Source organism: Theropithecus gelada, chromosome 15, assembly GCF_003255815.1.
Source record: "Theropithecus gelada isolate Dixy chromosome 15, Tgel_1.0, whole genome shotgun sequence".
Classification (NCBI taxonomy): Eukaryota; Metazoa; Chordata; class Mammalia; order Primates; family Cercopithecidae; genus Theropithecus; species Theropithecus gelada.
The window spans coordinates 27,615,298-27,638,650 of NC_037683.1; the positions used below are offsets into that span (position 1 = coordinate 27,615,298).

The 23,353-nt window shown below is 51.4% G+C and overlaps 2 protein-coding genes across 2 annotated transcripts in view; both read right to left on the reverse strand.

The window, feature by feature from the left end:
* Positions 1-23,353, reverse strand: part of RGS3 (regulator of G protein signaling 3) — a 115,546-nt gene that overhangs the window by 80,177 nt on the left and 12,016 nt on the right. The window contains 8 exon segments of the mRNA XM_025358832.1: positions 641-837; positions 6,710-6,749; positions 7,655-8,006; positions 8,803-8,908; positions 9,736-9,817; positions 17,109-17,164; positions 17,785-17,875; positions 19,319-19,379. Coding sequence (XP_025214617.1) covers positions 641-837; positions 6,710-6,749; positions 7,655-8,006; positions 8,803-8,908; positions 9,736-9,817; positions 17,109-17,164; positions 17,785-17,875; positions 19,319-19,379 — 985 coding nt within the window.
* LOC112607668 (heterogeneous nuclear ribonucleoprotein A1) overlaps positions 13,683-23,353 on the reverse strand; it is a 42,873-nt gene continuing 33,202 nt past the window's right edge. Inside the window, exons 3-4 of the transcript XR_003115898.1 lie at positions 22,674-22,678; positions 13,683-13,694 (exon numbers count right to left, since the gene is read on the reverse strand). The gene's annotated coding sequence lies outside the window, so the exon portion shown is untranslated. The remainder of the gene's footprint in view (positions 13,695-22,673; positions 22,679-23,353) is intronic.

Genomic DNA, 23,353 nt, shown 5'->3' on the forward strand with positions numbered 1-23,353 from the left:
AGAAGAGGTTGGAGTACAGTGTTATGATCATAGCTCTCTGTAACCTCAAACTCCTGGCCTCAAATGATCCTTCCACCTCAGCCTCCCAAGTAACTGGGATTTCAGGCCCAGCTTGCTGTTCATTTCATTATCTTTCTTCAAGCATTTTGTTTGACGTTGGAGAATAAGAGAGATCTAGTGAATGGCAGGCCACCAGTGAATACAGGTCAAACATGTTTGCGGAGACCAGGGAGACCAGATAAGCCACAGACCCCAAGGGTCTCCCCTCAGTTGTTTCCAAATAAAAAAACCACTGGGTGAGCCAGGGAGTGGGAGCATCAGCAAACAGGCCCTGTGACATGGCAACAAGCAGCTGGGGTCCACCTGCCCTGTCCCCAGAGAAAGGGGAGGCAAGGTAGGGGAAGGAGAGGACCCTTTCCTTGCTGGGCTCCCCCGGCCTCACTTTTTCCTGTGTATCTCCCTGGAAATCTCTGCTCCCTCAGTATAAGCCCCTAGAATCCTGTGCATCTAAAGCTACTTATCTTTCCCAAAACGGGGCCCTCAGTCCTGGGATAAGGCATCATCCCTGAGTCCTGGGGCAAGGGTCCTCCTCTTTCTCCGTTCCTCCTGAGGGAACCCTTAGGACCAGTCACGGGCTTACCTGAACAAAGACAGGGAACACCAGGACTTTAGGGGCCAGGGTGACATAGGTGCCGTAGCTTGAGTGCGTGGCATGCGGCCTCACGACTGGGCAGTTTTGGTAGTTCCCATGGCCCTTCATGGTCTGCACTGTCTTCATCAGCCGTGACTTCTTCCCCAGGCCCGTGTAGGACTTCCCTTTACTGGGACTCCCTGATTCTGTGAAACAGAGATGGGGGACTATGAGACATTTTCATCACTCCTGCAAAGGTGTCCCCTCTGTAGAAACGGGACACGGACTCATTCTGTCAACAACCACTTACTGAGCAGCTACTTTGTGCCAGGTCCTGCGCATGATGCGAAACACAGGGAGGCCTCACATGGGCTCGGGCCTCAAGGAATTCCCTCACACTCTAGTGAGAGACGTTGACACGTGAGAAAGCAAGTTCAGGGCTAGCACAGCGCTGGGCACTACCAGCTATGACGGAGGCAGCATGCTCCACCTGCTGCCCCAGGCCTGGATCGGACTTTCCAGTTCAGCCTTACGCTTTTAAAAATCAAGAAATCGCTCATATTTGAAAAATCAGAAGATCTGGCCTCACTGAGCCCACAGTCCCATGTGGAACAATCAGTTAGAGCAGAGTGTGTGACCAGCCTGTGTGGCAGGGCACACGCTCTCCTCACCAGACCCCCACACCATTCCCACTACTCCCTGCACAACCTCAGCCCAGCCCAACCTGTTTCCTCCCTCCCTGCCCCACAGACAAAAATCCACAGCAGCAGCAGCAGAGACCAAAGGCTTTCCCAGGATGTACTGGAGTCCGCCCTCTGCAGCCAAGGGAGCTAGAGCAGCCTGGCCCACTCCAGTCAGTCTAGAATAAGGAGTAGCACTTGCTGCCCCAGGTCACAGTAAAGCACACAAGCTTCGAAGCCAGGTGGCTGTGCTCAATCCTGCTCCCCTGCTTACCAGCTGGGTGAGCTTGGGCAACTTATTTCACCCTCAGAGTCTTGATTTCCTCAACTGTAATAACAGTGCCAAGCTCACTGGGTTACAGTGAAGATTAAATGAAATGCTCTAAGTGAAGTCTTTGGAACAGTGCCTGGAACCTAGTAAGTGTGTGATAAAAGTTAGCTGCTAACTCGTTGTTTTGTTGTTGTGATTTCTCCACTTGGAAAAGCAAGTTTGGGAGTCAGGTGCCCCGTAGGACTCTGGGAGTCCCAGGCTTCACTGTATTCAGGAGGTACTCCAGCTTGGCCACCAACTCACAAATCATTCTAATCATAAGGAAAGACAGAGAGAGAAACAGAGAAACAAGGCCACCCCCAGGAAGGAGAGCAGAAGCTGTAATGGCGGTGGGAGGGGTCCCTCTTTGAGGGCACACTGATGGACACACACCCCTCACCCTGAACAAGGGATGGTGCCCAGGTTTTTTGTTGTTTTTTGTTTGTTTGTTTGAGATGGAGTTTCGCTCTTGTTGTCCAGGCTGCAGTGCAATGGCCAATCTCGGCTCACTGCAACCTCCGCCTCCCAGGTTCAAGTGATTCTCCTGCCTCAGTCTCCCAAGTAGCCGGGATTACAGGCATGCGCCACCACACCTGGCTAATTTTGTATTTTTAGTAGAGACAGGGTTTCTCCATGTTGGTCAGGCTGGCCTTGAACTCCCGACCTCAGGTGATCTGCCCACCTCAGCCTCCCAAAGTGCTGGGATTACAGGCATGAGCCACCATGCCCAGCCTGTGCACAGGTTTTTATCACGTCCCATCTAGTGGGCAAAGGGACAAAACACAAAGTCGCTAAAAAGTCAGGGGTTCCTGGACCAAGCAGGTGGGAAGGAAACTCCAGAGCAGTCAGGGGAAACTCCACACACTCCTGGGCCCCTTCTAAGGCATTCCTGCTACTGCGTGGCAACTACCAGGTCCTCAGTGACCTGGGTGCCCAGCCTGGTCCCGGGCACAGGCCTCCTTCTGCTGCCAGCAGCCCTGGCCGCGACGGGGGAGCCAGTGACCTGACCCCAGCTATACCTCAGGGAAGCTCCCCACCAACACGCACCCACAGTGTCGGAGGAAAAACTCACCTCAGAAGGTTTCACACTTGCTTCCTCCTCCCACCACCTGCCCCTTCTCACCGAGCAAGGTGAGAAAAACAAGTTGACTCCCCCCATGCCCCTGACAAGTGACCACTGATCATAGACGAATCTGGGGGCAGTGCTCAAACCACCATAACTCAAACCACTTCCTGCCTCTTCTGTGAGTGACACAGAGAGGAGTAGAATGAGCATGAGCTCAGGATGGGCACAGGAGGAACAGACACAAGGAAGATGTCACATAGCTCCTTGTCTGATCTGGCCCTGCACATCAGCCCCAGAGGGGTGTGTGCTGCCAGGCCCTGGACCCTTTGCTTAAAGCACCATCCTGAGTCTCAAGATCCTCACTGAATTTGAGTTGGATAAGACACCCAAGCTTGATCACTGACTTCCCAAGTCAGAGACAGTCTGTGTAACCCTGAACAGCTTCCTTCCTTCTCTGAATCAAAGTTTTCTCCACTTTGAAGTGGAGATAATACTGATTGCTGCCTTGCTTGCCCCAGGGCCAGTGGGAGGTTCACACAAGAGACCTGACGGAAGAGAGCTTGGTGGATTGTACCACAGTGTGAGTAGTCAGGGCATTATCACAAACCCTAAGCCTCCAAGTAATCCACCTATCAGGGCTAGTAGAAGGACAGGCAGGGCTGCTGGGTCTTAAACTGTGCTGTGAATGAAACCCCATGGCCAGCCTGGATCTAGACAGTCTAATTTAACATGGTCAAGCCTAGAGCAGAGAAGGCAAAACCATGCAGGACTGACAAGTAGGTGACTGGAGCAAAATAGACCAAAATTAAAGATGGGTACCCTTTGTAGATGCCAAAATCTGGGTCCTGGGCCCCCAGTCTCAGATTAAAAAATTTATTTCTTCCCTTCTCTAGCTCAGGAGCCCAGGGCTGTCACAGAATCCTCACCAAGGGCCTCACCTAAAGCAACCAACACATAACTCTGCCTTCAGAGAGGAAAAGTTGGCTCAGCCCCATTTGGTAGACAAGGAAACTGAGGTCTGGAATGGTAGGGTGACTGGTCATTTGGTCAGTAAATTATACAAGGCAGGATTAACCCAACCCATGCAGCAGTCATGCCCTCGTGTCCAATCTCCACCCACCCCTGGACAATATGTGGCCAGTGGGAGTGGCTCTGGCTCTGCAAAACTGATTTTTTTTTTTTTTTTTTTTTTTTTTATAGAACAGTACAGCTTGCAACCCAGTTACCGAGCTCTGTGAAGGCAAACTCATTTACTTCCCACCTGCTACCGATGTCTGGTCCAAACCCCCATATCACCCTTTTTTCCTCCAACACCTGCTTCACTGACCAAATACAGTAATTACAGGGCTCTGCTCCCAGATTCTGAGGCGAGCCCTGGCAGCCACCCTGCCCTGACAGTGGCAAATCTGAGGCCAGGTCACCTTTACAGGGCAGGGACAATGCCAAGGACACCAGCAGCCCTGGGAAACATGCCAACCACAGCCGGGCAGGCACTCCAGGCTCCGGAAGGGCACCAGACCCTATTCAACTCAGGATGGCTTAACTCTCCCTTCTATTCAACTCAGGATGACCCAATACTCCTGAAGGGCTATGTCTTGGCAGCCCAGCCAGAGGAGGGGGACTGAGAAGCCAGCACCCTGGTGACAGCCTTAACCTCTGGACAACCCCAAGTGTGTTTAAGGGAAATTATGTGCCCTGAATTTCACCCTTTCCTCTGAATCCTAAAACTGTGAGCTACAAAGACTTCATCCCTGGTAAAGAGTGAATATTTATTATTATGAAGAATACATAAAGTCAAGATCTTAACACAATATATTCAAAGAGCTACCATGGTTATTAATATCATCATCATTTCCTCACTTGTCCCTTTCCCCATGGCTCATATGACTGTGCTCTTGCTGACTTACTATGTATTATACTCTCAGAGGGGAATGCAACATGGATACAGACTAGGAGCACAGCAGGGACACACAGAGGTACCTCTAAAACTGAGAAGGGATCAACCCCAGACACCAGCTGTGTGCATGGGCCCACTCCAGGCAGCACACTTCTCCAGTCCCCCTCCTCCACAACCAGACTCCAAAGCCTCAGAGGCAACCCAAGTCATTCTCCTTCAGTCAGTCACACAACCAAAATTCTACTGAGTATCTGCTATCTGCCAGGCCCTGCGTCCTGCACTGGACCTACACAAATGAGCCAGGCCCAGTCCTTAACCCGAATGAAGTCCCTATTGAGCAGCGGCATCTTCACTCTAACCTAATGTGCCAACCAAAAGCTTTTTAAAAACTCATCGTTGATGGAATACTACTCAGCCATTAAAAAAAAGGAATGAATTAACGGCATTTGCAGCGACCTGGATGAGATTGGAGACTATTTTTCTAAGTGAAGTAACTCGGGAATGAAAAACCAAACATTGTATGTTCTCAACGATACATGGGAGCTAAGTTGAGGATACAAAGGCATAAGAATGATACAATGGACTTTGGGGACTTAGGGGGAAGGGTGGGAGGGGGGCAAGGGATAAAAGACTACAAATAGGGTGCAGTGGATACTGCTCAGGTTATGGGTGCACCAAAATCTCACAAATCACCACTAAAAATCTTACTCATGTAACCAAATACCACCTGTACCCCAAGAATCTATGGAAAAATAAAAAATAAAAATAAAACTCATCATTGAATTGCTGTGGGACTTCTCCCCAGAAGGAACACAGATTTATTTCCGACTGACCAGGCTCAACTGCCCAAATGCCCTAGACCGGAGAGAAAGAAGGTATCTTCCATCAGCGTTCCTGAGCCTGATAGGAGTGCTTTACACACGCAAAAGGCACAAGCACTTTTCCAACTACCCCTATAAGCATCGCCTTCACACCACGGAGAGAGGAACAGCAAGGAAAAAAGTCTATGAGTGGCTAAGCAAAAGCCACTGTCAAGGAAGGCGGTCCAGACACCAGATGGACTTCTGAGTCAAAGCTCTCTGGCAGGCACTTGAAGGATCTCAAGGATTGCCCAGCCAGCTTCAGCCTCAAGACCGATATCTCAGCCTTCCTGGGAAAAGAAAGTGGTTTTGAGCTCAGCCTCCATCCCGATTTTAAAAGCCAAAGAAGAAGAATCCATCCAACAGCAGAGATATCTGTGCATTTCAAAGACAGCTACCCTCTGTATAGCATCTCTCAGTATACAGGCAACTACTCACAACCATTCTCTCATGGGATCCTCCCAACAACGCTCTGAGGTAGGAATTATTGACCCCATTTTATAAATGAAGAAACTGAGGCTCAGTGAGGGGACATGATTTTTTTTTTTTTTTTTTTTTTTTAGACAGAGTCTCTCTCTGTCACCCAGGCTGGAGTGCAGTGGCATGATCTTGGCTCACTGCGACCTCCGCCTCGCAGGTTCAAGTGATTCTCCTGCCTCAGCCTCCTGAGTAGCTGGGACTATTGGTGTGCACCACCACGTCCAGCTAATTTTTGTATTTTTAGTAGAGAACGGGGTTTCACTGTCTTAGCCAGGATGGTCTCAATCACCTGACCTGGTGATCCACCCACCTTGGCCTCCCAAAGTGCTGGGATTACAGGCATGAATCACCATGCCCAGCTGAGGGGACATGATTTACTCAAAATCACATAGTTAGAACTCTAACTCAAGACCTCCCAGCTCCACGCTCCATGACTCCCTTCCATGCAAGCCCAACCACATTACCTCTGGCACCTAACATATATCAGCTGCTTAGTAAAATTGGATGAATCTCAGTTGAATGCCTGAGGCCTGGACACACTGTCTCTTAAATTGCCCTGGTAAGATCCCCTCTCCTCCTTCTTAGTTCTGGCTTCAAGGAAGAAAGACATTGGTTCCGTGAGGGAGAGAAGGTACCACATGGAAAGAGAGTCTGTGTCGATAGGCTAAGTGACCTTGACTCCATTGGAAAGGCCTCAGAACTCAGGGGCAGAGGCTGGGCCAGGCCTTAGCTGATCCTTGATGTCTCTCTGAGCTAGGAGGGCACAGCAGCAGCAGGAGACTCACCTTCGGGAATGGTATCCTCCTGGTACACAGGCCGGAGCAGCTGCAAGGGAAAGACAGGAGAACAACCTCAGCCCCAGGAGCAGGGCAGGACAGCCCAGGAGGCTGCTGGACACAGGGGCCCCAGGGGAGAGGAAGTGGAGCACCTCAGGGCACAAGAGAAAAACAGCAGTTCTGGTAACCAGCTGAGGGAGGAGGCAGGGAGAGAACACAAAATCCCAGAATATTCAAGTTAAAAGAGGCTTTATGGGTCATGAAGTCTAACCCCTTGGCAAGTCCCCAACTTCCTTTACAGCAGCTCGTTCCAAAGTGCATTCCGTGGAACACTGGAATGGTAAGACGGTACCAACCATGCCCTCAAGGGTGCCCCCATCAGGCAAGTTTGGGAAATGCGGTGTTATTTGGGTGACACCACCTGCTGTAGTACAGGATGCCAGCAGAGCCTCTACTAGGCTCCTTTGCACTGGGAATCTCCTAGATGAGGAAGAGAGTACAGGATATGTCTCAAGCTTATCTGACCTCAGAACACCTTTTTTCTAGAGTATCTCATGGGACTAATAATTTGGGGAGTGCACTCCATCATCCCACCACGCAATCATGCAGTGTCTGCTTTCACCCCTCCTATGATGGGGGCTCACCACCTACCAACACAGCCCATTCCACTGGGGAAAAGCACAGGCTGGTAGAAAGCTCTTCCTTCTGTGAGTTGAAATCTTCCAGCCTGTGCATGCCCTGCTCTTGGATCTGTGCCCTGAGGCCACATAGACCCATCCGTCCTCCCCACAAAGAACAGCCTTGCAGAAGGCAGAGCTAGCACATACCCCATCTCCTTGCCCAACATCACAGCCCCTCGCAGGCTCCTCATCACACAACTTTGGGTCTTCAAGTCTTCCTGGCCTCCCACAGGGACCCAATACCCTTCACCTTCCCCACACCAGCTGTCCATACCTGGCTCCCAGGATTCAGCGGGGCCAGGATGATGTAGTTGGGGTCGGTGGGGGCAGTGGCACGGGACAGTGCAGGCAGGGTGTGCTGGCCTCCGCGCTTGGCCACCTCGGTGTAGCGCTCCCAGCCGCCAAGCAGCAGCCCATCAGAGCTGTCACATACCAGGTGGCAGCTGTGGCGCTGCTCTGGCCGTGCCTGGGCCCCATGGGTACAGTTCTTCTCCCTTTTGTTGGGGGGTGACTGAAGGTCATGTGTCGACTTGCAGGAGGCCCGCCGCAGGACACCACCATCTGGTCCTGGCTTGACCTGGGGGACCATGCGCCACACGAGTAGGATGATCTCACTAGGGCAGCTCCTAGAAGTTGGGGGATCACACAGAGAGGTTGAGCCTGGGGAAAACCAGTATCAGCCAGAGTGAGGGCCCACAGGGCAGGGAGGATGATGGGGGGAAGGGGAGGCAGATGCGGCAGGGAAGCCCCCAGTGTTGGGGCAGGAAGGGATGCAAGAAGCCATTTAAAGAAGAGACAGCAAATGGGTCACCTAGGTCAATTCCTATTGATGGGCAGTGGCTGAGAATGACCCTGAGGTCAACGCCAGGTTCAACAGGAAAGAGTTCCATACTCAATCCATGATGCTTGTCATAAGCAAGATATAAGCAAGTAAAGCTCGGAGATTCCCTAAGTGCAAGCCCTCATCTGGCATTCCAGAAGCAGACCTAAAATCAGGCCATCGGGGTTTTACCCTAGGGGATCAAAATTTGGGAGACTCCAACATTTTCAAGAATAATTTTTTAATTGCACAATTGAAACATTTGCAACATCTTCACGTCCTTAAATAACAAATGGACTTAGCTCTAAGGTAGCAGAAATAATTAGCTAAAGCAGAAAGCAACCCCCTGGTGCCCCGTCCTGAACCACAGAGTCTGAGAGCATCTTCCCTGCTGTTTGCTCTGGAATCCGAAAGTGCTCTGAGCCTGAACCTTCCATTCTCAGGCCAAGAAACAGATTCCTTGAGGAGCAAAAGGAATTGCCTGCTCACAGCTGAGCAAAGGAGGGAGCAGCAAGAGCTGGGCCAGGCAAGGCAGTGTGCCCAGAGGTGGGGAGGGTGTGCCATCAGTCTGAGGCCCCAGGCCACCCGCTGCCCCCTGTCACCGGATCTCGTGGGCCAGCTCCACACATTTCCAGTGCTCCACAGGCCTCTCGTTCAGCTGCAGCACTGTGTCCAGCTGCTGCAGCCCTGCCCGTTCTGCCGGACCCCCTGCAGGGACAAAGAAAAGCCATTCAGGGGCCCCTGAAGCCCAAGCCCCTTCAAAGGACCTGGAGTCCTTTGCTGCCATGGTGACCTCAGACAAGGACCTCCCTTTTTCTCTAAGTTTGTTCATCTGTGAAATGAGGGGCTGAACTTGGTGCCTCTTAAGAGTCTTGAAAGAAGGCATCCCTTTGCCTTCCCTTCTCCCTGCTTGCCTCCCCTACTGCTGGCTCACCTCTCTGCAGTCCACCCTTCCACCCAGGCCCTTACCCCTCCCCAGGGCCTCCTACTCCATTGAGAACCTTCCCTAGGGCCAGGCTCCCACACTCCATTCATTCCTTCTCTGTCAATCATTGTGCACAAACCTCATGCCCACCCCTGTGCAGGCACTGCAAACACCCTGACCACTGAGCCCTGGCTTCTGTCTTTGAGATGCTCACTCTGTGATTAACAGAAATCTTCACTTGTGAAAAGTAGGGAAGGAGAGCTCTTTTTAAGCGCTGATCAGGCTCAGGATAGGATACAATACCAGCTTCAAATAGAGTTCACAAATGACTCATTTTCCCATGCAGCCATTGCTGAAAATATAGGTTTAGTTCCTGTTCAAACTGATTGGGAAACAAAATATAAAAACCTATTTTCATTTTGATAAAAACAACAAAAAAAGTGGGCATATTTTATAAATGGCAGTTTCATCTATGGTCACTTTAAAATATTTTGAAAAGCCAGGACACTTTGCTCCAGTTTGGGGCTCCCCTTTTAGTTCCAGCCTCTGTTAGCAAAGCCCATATGTGTGGTGGGCAAGGGGAGCTGGCATCCCCCTGTCACTCACTTACCGGAATCCACGGCCTGGACTCGGACTGGAGAGTCACAGCAGATGGTGAAGCCAAAGCCGTCCTTTCCCCTCGGAATGGTGATCTAGGACACAGTCCTGCCCAGTCACTGCCAGAAGCTGGAGGCTCCGGCCTCTATCCCAAGGTCAGGAAGCCCACAGCCCACCCCTGCCAAGAGCCACCCTCCTCTCCAAAGGAATCAGAGCCACAAAGGAGCTGGCCAGCCCCTCAGTGTCCCTATCTCAGCCCAGACAACTTGAGCACTGGGTTGTGGGCCAAGCAGGAAGGCCAGAGCTGAGCAGGTAAACCCATGCCAATGTGGGGAGGGCCTGGGATGGACAAGGTCTTGGAAAAGCAAACCTTGCCATCCTGAGCCCCAGCAGCTCAGCCCTTGACCCAAGGGCCCATCAGCACTGCACAACTCGGCCTCATCTTTGATCTACTGTTTTCCTGGCTCCCTTCTTCCTTTCTCACAGAAGTTCACAGAGCATTAGCCTGGGGCTGGCCCTGTGCTAAGGGCCCAAAGACAAGACCAGCCTGGTCACTGCTCTCCCAGAGCACAGAGGAGGGAACACTGGGACACACTCACTCCATCTCAGGCCAAGGGTCAGAGGAAGAGAGCTGGGGTTCTGGGGGCCCATCTGTGGCCAGGGCCCCAAGGCATCCAGTGAGGACTCCCAGGTAAGGGGCAGGTAAGGTCACAGATAGGCTTCCTGTGACCTGAACTAGCCACTGACTCATGTGCCTGCTGAGGCCCATTGGCTTGACAGGTCCACAACTCCTACTTTCAGAAGTCCATGAGAGGGCCTTGCCATCTGGATGCTCTTTTCTTTTCAAATTGGCACACAATTATTGAGCTCCTACTGCATGCCAGGCTCTGCAGACGTACAGAGGCACACAGCCTTGGTCTCTGGCTCCCAGAGGAGCACGAGGGTACACAAACCTCTCCACAGCAAAGCAGGGCACAGCAGGCACTAAAGTAAAGCAGGAGGACTGGGCCATTCTCAGTCCTTTATGCTCCGACTGTGGACGCCATGCTTGGCACACGATAGGAATTCAGCAGAGGCTACTGTAGGGAGGACAACCTAGCAGTTTCCCACCCACAGGAGGATGTAGGGTGGTATGCCAGCCAATTCTGGCTGCTAAAGGCAGCACAAATCGGAAAAGGGATTCAAGGGGTCCCAAGAGACCCCCTAGAGAAAGTGGGACTTGGGGTGGGCCCTAGTGAGGCACAGGGAAGGGTGTCCCACACAAGTTGAGAAAGAGGCAGCTCAGCAAGCCTGGAAAAGGTCAAGGGTGCCGGCCTTGTCAGGAGATTTCTGTCTCCTTCCTTTGAGGGTTGTCCCTGCAAGACTGGGCACCTGCACTCATTCACCTGCCAACCATCCCAGGGCCAGGCATGAGGAAGGTGAGTGGGAGGGAGCCCAGAATGACCAAGGGCCTTGCAAGCTGCAGGGACCTCTGAGGCTCTGCTTCCCACCAGCCCCGGGCCTGGATTCAAAGCGAGTTTGTAAAACAGGAAATCTGACAGACAAGGGGAAGGGGGAGGAGGCAGGAAAATACCCTGTTCCCATAAGAATTCTGGGAAAACACGCAGCTAAGACAGGAAGATAAAAAAATGGAAAGAAAGAAAGAAAAACAAACGCGGGTGCGAGTATGGAAAGCTGGGGGAAAGGAGCAGCCACTCGTTGCCAGGCCCGCCTAAGGCCAGGGAAGACGCCAGGAGCCTGGCCCCCTCCATGGAACCAGCAAGGATTTTTTAGGGGTCTCACAAGCCAACCCTCAACCCAAGCACAAGCCGGGGTCCCAAAGCCCATCCAGCACTTCCCCACCCCTACCCCACCCAGGGCCAAAGCCTCCTGCATAGAAAACCCATGCCGGCACCCTGGGCTCTGGATGGCCAGTTTTGGGGCAGTAGCTGGAGATTGGGGTCTGGGGAGGAGTGTGCTCCAAGAAAACAGCCTCCTCCTCCCACACCCAGACCCCACATCCAAGCAGGACTGTGGGCTGGGGCCCCTTACCCTCCTGTGCCAGCCCAGACCACAGTCCAGCCAGCTGGGGGTGTGAAGGAGGGGAAGAGGAGAGGGTGCCAGGAGGCAAACTCATCTCCTAGTTCGGAGGAAGCAGAATTTATGCTCTGTCCACCATGATCACTGACCACATTGAGAAGGTAGTGTCCAAAGAACCTGACCATCCCTGCAGCCCCCAGGGAAACGAGTACACCCATTTTACAGAAAGGAGATAAGACCCCAAGTGCCACCCCCTCCACCCTCCTGCTCTCCGCCCTGCTCTGACTAGGAGGTGAAGGGAGCAGCCCTGCCCCGAGTCCTTGGCAGCTTCTGACAGAGCCTGTCCTTCCTGCGGGTGGTTCTCACTCTTTCCTGTCCAGGGCAGGAACAGCCACTGCTCCCAGGTCTCACCCATGCCAGCCCCTCACTTCTGCTCTCCTGCCTAGTTTCTGCTCCTCTGTCCTGCCTAGACTGTAATCCCCAAATGCTGCCATGTATTAAACATCTCCTAGATAGATATGCACAGCAGACACTGAGCCAGGCTCTTCGCACACATCATCCCATTCACTCCCATGGCACCATCGCTGGATTTCATTATCCCTATTTTACTGACTAGGAGATAAAGGCTCAGAGAGGAACAGTGACTTGCTCAAAAGCTGCAGCTAAAGAGGAGCAGAGCTAGATTTGAGCTCAGACCTGACCAAAAGCTTGCTGCTCTCAATTCTGCACTGGTTTCTAACACAGAAACCATCTTGAACTCTGAGTCCCTGAGCCCCGGGTCTAGCCCACAATTGCTCCTGGCCCCACTCTGATGGTGAGCATGCCCCATCTTCTAGCCCATAGCCCCAAGGTGACCAAGAACTTCTAGATGTCCCATCCAGTGCTCTCTCTGTCTCACCACCCTGTCATCCAGATGCTAGTGTCGCAGGGGCTGCTTATCCCAGCTCCAGGAGGGCAGGAAACACAGAGTGGGGCCTGCAGGGCAGAGCCTGAGAGTTGGGGAGGGCTAGAGAGAGAATACTGGGTCCCCTAGCAGGCAGGTGGCGGGGGAGCAGAGGCCCCTCTGGGCATCCTCCTGGGACCTAAGCACTGCCTGTCAGAGGAGTCAGGACCCACAGTCCAGTCTGGTCATTAAAACAAATAGAGGGGCTTCTCTATGTGATTTTTTAAAAATCAGAACAATTTCAGAACTCCCTTCCAGATTAGATATCACTTGCCTTCACCATCCCGGATCCCATTCCTATTTTATTTTATGAGAAAAAATGTTCCATCGTAGTTCTAGAAGAGACACAGGGGGGCTAATGGGATCATCATGGCCCACTCTGCCCCCTTTCCAAGACCGGAGGCTGAGGCCAAACCCTCACTGTAAAGTTGGATTCCAAAGCCAAAGGAATCCTGAGCCATAGTGAGGCATCAGCAGTAGGGGGGAGGAAAGTTATATGTATGTACATAAACACAAAAACACCCGACCTCACATACGAGCACACGCCAACACACACACACACAGGGGGCAGAATGGGCACTGCTGTCCCGTCAGAAGCAGGAAAGTTAGCAAAAATACAAACTCCGCTCCCAGCTGCTCTGCAACCACAGCATTTTCAATCTCACACCCACAGCCCCTCCCCAGATAAAAAGAACAGAAAGCTAGCTGGATTATCTCACCAAAAACACCACCCAGCCAGTGGTTAGTACTCCACACAGAGCTGGGCCCTAAAGGGGCCTTGGGTCCAGCTCCTGCCTCTATCCTTCTCCCCATATCCAAGTGAGCCTGCAGGGAGCAGGAGGGGGTAACAGAAGACCTTGTTGGGAGCAAGATCCTGCTCTGATGGTCCCTCTACCCCCATCCCTGAACACTCCACAGGCTCCCCACAAGAGGCCAAGCACCCACCTGGCGGTAGCGGCGCTCCGAGCACACCTTGCAGAGCCCATTGAAGCGGTTCATGGCTGCGGGTCCTGCCTCGGCTGCCGCCCCATGAAAACCCAGCTCTCCCCCAGCAGTGGGAGCCCACACTGGACCCGTCAGCCTGGCATGAGCACCCTGGGAAGCCCGCCCTACAGAAGAATGGCAGGAAATCACCTCTCACCTCCCCAAGCCCTGTCTGTGCTGTGTGCCTCTGCACGATAAGCCTGAAGGCTTCCTGAAACCTCAGAATGACAAGGAAGAGGGAGAGTTTTATATTAAAATTCCTGTCAACTAGTTAGTATTCCCCGGGCCCGGCGGGGAGAGGGCGCCTTTGTTCTGGCTGCATTCTCTGCCATGGGCCACTTTGTGATTCCAATGTTCTCACAAACACCCCTCACTGGAGGAGAACCCAGGCAGAAAACGCAGCTGCTCTATAACAACACCTCCTCCCCCTGTAAGTCCCACGGTCCCTACTGGAAATCCAGGAGACTACCCCAGCCTAAAGAATCCCAGGACACCTTGGGGGGTTACACTCACAGACATCCCATCTGAAGACAGGGAACATAAAACATTTGGAGTCTGAAGACCTGCCTGCCACTTGGAAACTACTTAAAAGTCAGTTTCGGCCAGGTGCAGTGGCTCATGCTTATAATCTCAACACTTTGGGAGGCCGAGGCAGGTGGATCACTTGGGGTCAGGAGTTCGAGACCAGCCTGGTCAACATGGTAAAACCTTGTCTCTACTTTAAAAATACAAAATTTAGCTGGGTGTGGTGGCAGGCACCTGTAGTCCTAGCTACTCAGGAGGCTGAGGCAGGAGAATCGCTTGAACCCAGGAGGCAGAGGTTGCAGTGAGCTGAGATCATGCCACAGCACTCCAGCCTGAGCGACAGAGCAAGACTCTGTCTCAAAAAACAAAAAAGTCAGTTCATTTGTCTTTTGTCCATGGAAGTGGGTTGCTGTCAGGATCTGGTGATACATGGACCATGAAGTCAAATGTAGAAGGGATTTCCAGGCCATCAGACAATCCAGCCTCCTCATCTTACTGACAAACAAACTGAGGCCTGGAGAGGTTATGATCAAACAGCAGGGCAGTGTGGGGCTAGGACCAGAACCCGGGTCCTATTTCCTGCCTGGCAGTCCCAGGATAGCATCCTGCAGAGTAGCACATGGTGAGCCCAGCTGCTTTTGCCCATCTCAGAGCCCCTGGGGAAGCCCAGCCACGCACTCAAGTCCTTGATGACAGAGGGTTCCTTGGTTCAGCCCAGCTTTTGTTGCTGTGTGACTGTGGGCAGGTCACCCAGGTTTCTGGGCCTCCATCTCCCCACCTGCACAGCACAGGAGCTGAAGAGATGGACTCCGGGGGCTCTCCCTGAGCCACAGCCAAGCCTCTGACAAGGACACCTTCTTTGCTGAGTCCCACAGACATCTCTGAGCACACAAGCTCAGGAAAATCCAATACACCTCAGAAAAAGGCCCCCAGGGGCTTGAGGCCTGTGTGCAGAATCCAGCATGCAGCAGGATTTTACAAGCCACCAAGAAACCTACGATGCTAGAGGAAGCAAACATGGTGTTGACACCCATGTAATTTCCATGAATCATGAGGGAGACCCCCTGATCACCATGCTCTCTGTGCGTGGCAAGTAGAGAGACGGGGGGAAAGGTCTTTGCAGTTCCCCACAGAAGGCAGAGGAAAGCTTCTCAACTAATGAAGCCACAGAAAACAAATCTGACAAGTTACTCCTGGCAAGTTTCTCTGTCTAACCCAGTCGCAGCTAGACACATGTGCCTGGTAAACTGAAATTACTTAAAACTAAAGTTGACACTCAGTTCCCCAGTCACACCAGCCACATTACAAGTGCTCAGTAGCCACAGGTGGCAGGTGGTCACCACACCGGCCAGCACAGCTCTAGACTGCTCCATGGGGCAGGGCCTTGGACAGGTCCAGAAATGCATCCCAGCACCCAGCACAGGGCCCAGCCCTAGGTGTAAATATTTAATGAATGATGAATAAGTGAATGACTTGAGTCAGTGAACGTGAAAATGTTTGGTACATTGTAATATGCCGATATTGTGTAATATGTAAGATACTATTAGGAACTACAGCAACGTCGTATATTCCCAGCTAGGCCATGCACAGGAGGCAGTGTGCCACAGCACACTGAAAAGGCAGCCAGCCCTCACTCAGAGCCTGCCTTCACCACCTGCCAGCTGTGTGGCCATGGAGAGGGCCTAATGCTCTGAACCGTGTATGTCCCTCTCATCTGTGAGATGCCGCAGTAACACCTGCCTCAGAGTGGGCAGTTAAGATTAGGTAAAAGCACGTGGTATACAGGGGCTAATGAATTGCTGGGAGTTTGTTTTGGCTGGAATGCAGTGGTGCGATCTCGGCTCACTGTAACTTCCACCTCCCAGGTTCAAGCAATTCTTCCGCCTCAGCCCCCCAAGTAGCTGAGACTACAGGTGCGTGCCACCGTACCTGGCTAATTTTTGTATTTTTAGTAGAGACAGGGTTTCATCATATTGGCCAGGCTGGTCTTGAACTCATGACCTCAAGTGAGCCACCCACCTCAGCCTCCCAAAGTGCTGGAATTACAGGCGTAAGCCACCATGGCCGGCCCTTTTTTTTTTTTTAAATTGAGACAGAGTCTTGCTCTGTCGCCCAGGCTGGAATGATCTCTGCTCACTGCAACCTCCGCTGCCCAGGTTCAAGTGATTCTCCTGCCTCAGCCTCCCAAGTAGCTGAGACTACAGGCGCCCGCCACCATGTCTGGCTAACTTTTTTGTATTTTTGGTAGAGACAAGGTTTCACCATGTTGGCCAGGCTGGTCTTGAACTCCTGACCTCAGGTGATCACCTGCCTCAGCCTCCCAAAGTGCTGGGATCACAGGCGTGAGCCAGCATGCCTGGCCAAGTAATTCCCTCTCTTATTTGTTAAAGAAAACCATAGATCCCCTGCCATGCCCTGCAAAGAGATGGAATGAATTTTGGAGAATTCTCCCAACTCCTTATGTGAAAAAGGCTCCTTTCCAGACTTTAAGCCCTAATAGAGTGAGAACCCCTTGGTCTCAGGTTCAGAATCACAGCTGCCCCCTGACATCAAGCAGGTCTAACCTGAAAGGGTGATTCAGCCTCAGTCCCAGGGGAAGCAGGGGGCCAAGAAGTCCTGTGGGAAGGGGAGGACTCGGTTTCTAGAGGCCCAAAGTTAGTAAGATCCAGATGCTTGCATTTCCAGAGGTGGGTGCCTGGCCCTTTCCCCACCCCTGCCACAATCATGGATACCCCAAGAAGAGCATTTATTTCCTGTAATACATCTCAGGAAAGTCAAGAAATCATTCCTTCCAAGTGCATGACTTGCTGAGTTTCAAGCACCAAATGCTACCCCTTTAGGGGTTTCCTGGGCCCAGGGGCTGACAAGGAGGAGATCCAGCCTCTGGAGCAATGCCCTAGCTTGTCCCCACCTACCTTTAGTTTCTTCCCATTCTCAGCGTCCCCACCTCCTGGCATTCTCAACAGTGGGTCTGGAAGGCAACAGAACAGAATCAGAAAACGCCTGGTGGCATAGAAGGCTCCCCTCCTCAGACCACCCAGAGGACAGTGCTGGGAAACAGGCCCATGGGTTTGCCCAGGACCACTCCTGGCCTCAGGATGTGGGGACACCTGAGGCTCGATCCAGACAAGGACTCAGGAGCCAGGGCTGCATGTGGGAAAGGCAGAACATAGAAAAGGGCCATGAAATCCGTGTTTTGAGCCTCAGGGATCATGCCAGGACCTAAATGCCCTGTCTGTAGAGGTGGGTATCCCAAGGTGAGCAAGGCAACCTGGGGGATCCCTGAGACATGGAGCTGGGAAGGAGCCATTGGGGAAGCATAAAGTACCCCACAAGCAAGGGAGCTAAATTACATGGGGTCAGGCCATAGCCTCTCCAATGAAAGTCCAACCAGACAAGCAGTGGAGACATGGGCAAGAGGCTGCCTGCAGCGTGCACTCTAGCAGGTGCTCCGGAGAAGTCCCTGCACCCAGCAGGCTAATAGCAGCCTGGGTGGCAGGGGCCACCAAATATCAGAACTGATGCCACTATGCAGGAAAGGAGGGAGGGGGCAGGTCCTGGGAAGGGAAACTGAAGGGGGTGTGCAGGTACCTCTCAGCGGCCGCAGTCGCCGCCTGGCTACCTTCAGGTGCTTGGTCCGGCCCAGGTGCTCCCCTAGGAGGTAGTACCAACCACTGATCTCCTGTCACGAGAGAAGGAATGACACACTCAGACACAGGAGGCAGAGGCACAGGTCAGGCAGCCACCAATCCCCCTCCAAAAGTAGCCACTGGACACCCTCCCACAGGAGAGAAAGACTCTCCAGCCTTCCTGCCCCTGGGCTGCCACACCTGTACCTCCAGGAAGCCTTCCATGATGCTCAGGGCAGAGCTGGCTCTCCCCTCTGCCGAATTCCCACAGCCTCTTATCCCTGGAGGACAACCATCTACTTGCCTGTCTCCCCCACTAAGTCGTGCACAGGCTCTTTGATGTGCCTTGCACTATGCCTGGTATACAGTAGGAGCCATATTTGTTGACAGAACAGAAGTGAAGGAGTGAAAGAGGGATGGAGAGGCCAAAAGGCATCCTGTGGCTCCTGAGCAGTCTCCAGGGGGAACATCTTTTCCAGGAGAACGAAGCCAAGGCTGCAGTCAAGAGAAGCTCTAGACCAGCACTTTGGGAGGCCGAAACGGGTGGATCATCTGAGGTCAGCAGTTGGCGATCAGCCTGGCCAACATGGTGAAACCCTGTCTCTACTAAAAATACAAAAATTAGCCAGGCATGGTGGCAGGCACCTATAATCCCAGCTACTCAGGAGGCTGAGGCAGGAGAATTGCTTGAACCTGGGAGGCAGAGGTTGCAGCGAGCCAAGATCACACCACTGCACTCCAGCCTGGGCAACAGAGTGAGACTCCATCTCAAAAAAAAAAAAAAAAAAAAAAAGAGAGAGAGAGAGAGGCTCTTTAGGACTCACAAGCAGGATAAAGGTTCCTCAGCCACCCACCCCAGGACACAAATCTGCGTGGCAGGTCATGCCACAGGCCACCAGGACATTTCCAGGGATGTGCAAAAGGAGTGCCCCCCACCCTCCACCTTCCAGTTCCAGGGGTCCAGTGCAGCATAGAAATTGATAAGGGACCGGTGACCCAGAGCAAGGAGTCTTGGGTCCCAAAGAGTCCTCCTCCAGCCTGAAGGAAAGTTCCACAGAGGATGGTGCTGCTCACTCCATCCTTGAGCACCTGTTAGGCCCAGAAATATCAGGCCTGGTAGACACAAGAAGAGGACCCCTGGTACGGACCATGGGCGCACCTGGCCTTCATCTTCTGGGGCAGGCCCAGGAGTGCTCTGGGCCCCAAAGGATCTGCCAGTATCTTCAACAGCAGACACCAGACTCAGAGCCTCCTGGGAAGATTTGGGGCTGCCTAACAACTGCTCTCTGGCAAGACAAACCAAGAAGGGGACCCAGACTCTCAGCTAGGCAGGTAACAAACACAGTGCTGCTATGCAGGCCACCCCACCGGGCAACTGTCTCAGTGGGGCACCATCTCACAGAGAGAAGCCTTAATCAAGGGCTGACAGAGAAACCCTGCCTGTACCGGCCCGGTCCAGTTGGGATGATCCTGACAGAAACGTCCTTAGGACCCACCTTCTCCGGAGTCAGGAGAGACTTCACCCCAAAGCTCATGCAGCCAATGAGTCCACTCTGTCTGGGAGAACAATTGAGGCTTGAGTCAGTACTTTTTGTTGGGCTCTACTGGGAGGTCCATTATCAAGTATAGCATGGGTTTGCCTGATGCACTGCGGTTTACAAAGCACTTTACCCGCATCATCACGTTTGATCCTTCTGACTCTGTGAGGCAGGCTAGAGAGGAGCTATTATCTCCATTTTACAGAGGGAAAAATGGAGACTCAGAGTTGGTCCCTTTCCCAAGGTCATAGGACAAGTTCAACACTCCCTCTACCAAACACAAAAGCTCAGAGGTACTTCACGAGTTTTAACTGTTCTGGTGCTGGGTAGATCTGAAGAGCTGGTCCCCAGAGGGAACCTCCTTGCCCATATCAGTTGGTGATGCTCAGTGGAGAACAGTTATGGGACCTCAAGCTCAAGAAGTTTTGTCTCAGATCCAGGAAGGAGCTGAGCAGTTCTTAGATGGCTACACATCAAGATCCAAACCAACCTGACACAAAAGCTGCTGAGACCAATCTGACCTGGCCACCAGCAGGGCAGATAGGCATGGGCCAGGGTCACGCTTCATGGGGATGTCAGACTATGGCAAGGGGCTAAGTTCAATCTTCTTGGTTAAAAAGAATTCACAGCTGGGCACGGTGGCTCATGCCTGTAATGCCAGCACTTTGGGAGACATAGGCAGGCAGATCACTTTAGGTCAGGAGTTTGAGACCAGCCTGGCCAACATGGCGAAACCCTATCTCTACTAAAAATACAAAAATAGCACTACATGGTGGTGCATGCTTGTAATCCTAGCTACTCAGGAGACTGAGGCAGGAGAATCACTTGAAACCAGGAGGTGGAGGTTGCAGCCTGGGTGACAGAGCCAAGACTTCGTCTCAAAAAAAAAAAAAAAAAGAAAAGAAAAGAAAAGAAGAAGAAAGAAGAATTCAGAGTTCCTGAAGAATGTCCACCATTGAGGCTCAATGTCCAATAATCAGGGAAGAAGAAAGAAGAAGAAAGAAGAAAGAAGAAGGAGGAGGAGGAGGAGGAGGAAGAGGAGGAGGAGGAGAAGGAGAAGGAGAAGAAGAAGAATTCAGAGTTCCTGAAGAATGTCCATCGTTGAGGCTCAATGTCCAATAACCAGGGACTAAGATTTGGCAGCTTTTAATAATGATGGCATGGGCTGGGTGGAGTGGCTCACACCTGTAATCCAGCACTTTGGAAGGCATCACTTGAGCCCAGGAGTTTGAGACCAGCCTGGACAACATAGGGAGACACCATCTCTACAAAAAATTGTTAAAATAGCAGGGCATGGTGGCATGAGCCTGTAGCCCCAGCTACTGAGGAGGCTGAGGTAGGAGGATCACTTGAGCCTGGGAGGTCAAAGCTGCAGTGAGCTGTGATTGTGTGTTACTGTTCCTCCCTCTTGGGAAGTGGCCAAGTCAGCACTAACAGGAGGCAGTTGCTGCGACACAGCGAGACCCTGTCTCAAAAAAATAATGATAACATCGATTAATATTAATAAAGTCCAAAAATATCTTGCTATTGTTAGAGAAAAGGAAGTTTACAAAGCTGTAAATTTAATGAGTAATGTGAGTTTAATGAGAAAGATACCCACAAAAATACTAACAATGGTTATATCTGGTAGATGGGATTACTAGGGGTTTAATTTTCTTTTATGGGTTTTCACTGTTTTCATACGGAACAAGTACCCTTTCTGTAATCAGGAAAAAAAAAAGACAGTATCAGTCTACTTTTAAGGACTTTTATTGTGCCACAACCTGTTTTATCCTGACAGTAGGGTTTTTTTTAATGTTATCTTTCTGTTCTCCTCTCTCTTACCCCATTCTCAACTTGGACTCCCTCACAGGTTGGTTTAATAACTATCAATCAAGAAACATCATGGATATTTAGGCTGGAGCATAACCCTGGAGGCTGGCTTCAATAGCTGGAGGACCCATATAGCTGAGAGATTTGGCATGTCCTATGGAAGGCACAATATCAAAGCCAAAGATGGAACAGGCTGCAGGATAGGTAGTAAACTCCCTAGAGATGCATTTTCCAGAACCTGGTCTAAGGGAAACCACTGCTAGAGCAGTGGTTCTAGCCAGAAGCGTACCACAAATCCACCTGAACAGCCTGTCTGAGGTATATGGCTCAGGACTTCTTCCTGAGCACCCAAAACTAGTTGGTCCAAGGTGGGGTTTAAGCATGGGAGCCTGGAGAAAGCTTTCCAGTGGATCCTGCCAAACACCCACTTACACCTGCCCCAGTCAAAGACCAGTGATCTAGAAGGTCTTGATAAAGACATATTGTTCAGATTCTCCGGAAAGGGTGGCAGCTTACCACCTGACAGTCCTAAGCAAAACAAAACTAGCTTCTCAAAGGCAGCCAAGTCAAGCGAGGGATGGGGAGGCAGGATGCCAGGGGATTGTTCCTCAAACCTGGTCCACCTGCCTGCAAACCCATGCTCTGCCCCATGGCCCAGGGCTGAGGCCCCTGCTTCTGGCTGTCTCTTAACAGCTGCTCTCAGTTCATCACTCCTCCTGCTCCCAGTTCCTCCAGCCTTGGCTCCACCTGCTCTTTTCTTCCTTGCCTCTCTCATCATCCAAGGCTTTATTAATAACCTGTTCAAAAGGGACAATGCGTTCACCCCAATAAAACGACCCTTCCATATCCACCTCCCCAGCCCACCACCAAAAACAAATACTCCTCCCTCTTGGGAAGTAGCCAAGTCAGCACCAATAGGAGGCAGTTGCAGTGACTATCATAAACAGCTGACATTAATCTGAGCTGCCATTCCAGAAAAGCCTTGGCAAGACTTTGCCAAAGTCCTCAAACCGATTTCATTTTATTTGTCACACATTTGAGAGAAATCCAGCTGCTATCCAGGTGCCCACACAACTCTGCTGTATACTTCTTTCCTACTGGGTAGGGCTGAAACTTTCGAAGTCTCCAGGCCAATGCATTAGCTCGGCAGCCTCTCTCTGCTCTTCACTAAGTGAAATTTTCATTCCCTGTTGTTTAGAGAATGTTAAATGGTTAATAGCCTCCCTTGAGTTTTACTTCCTGCTAAGGGGCCTCCTATGATTTCACCATAACTCAGGCAGGGTAAATTGCCACAATTAACGTCCATAAGCAGGAACCTCTCTCTAAGTGTTCTTCAATTAGCTATTTCTTACGCCTGCTTTTGAAAAATCTTTGGAGGAAGAAAGACTTCTTTTAAAGCAACCTAAGTATATGACAATACAGCAGTCAGTTTATTAACTTGGGAACTAGCACTCACCCTGAGGAGTGCCTGAACTCTCACTAGATGCAAAGTCTCCAGAACCAAGCCTTGGTTAATTCTGACTACCAATCCCTCAGCTCTGGGCTTGGTGCACTTAGTGAAGGCTTGACAAATGGATGAACCTATCACGCCCATGGTTGGCAGGTACTGGGCAAGGGGCCACAGTGTTAAGGAAACAAAACAAACATCCAGGAATTTAAATAGCAGTTCAAGACAGCAATACAGGGGATGTCACAAGACAGGGTGAGATTGACAGATGAACAGTGCAGGCAACATATTCTGAAGGTTCAGGAACACAAGAGGTAGCTTCGGGCTGAGAGGCTGGAAGAAGACCTATGAATTGAGCCAGAGAGAATGAAGAGCATTTTGGGCAGAGGGAACAGCCAGCATAAAGGCTTAGAAGTAACTTCATGCAGCACATATGGGGAATAGTATTCAGTTTACTTTTGAGCATAGGGTTGCAGACTCATTACAAGATGAAAAAATCTATTATTTTTTGAGGAAAGGCACTTTAGTTCTCCCTCTCAGGTAAACTATTTCTCTTATAGGGTTATACCATTTAATCCTAATTGATTTTGAATTTGATGACTTAAATTGAACTTAGATTTTTCCATTCACTTTTTCCTTAAGCTCAGTACCCATTGCTGGTCACAAGCTTTCTAACATTAGGCCACTGTACTTGGCACTGAAATCTCATTTAAAAAACAGATTAGGCTGGGCGC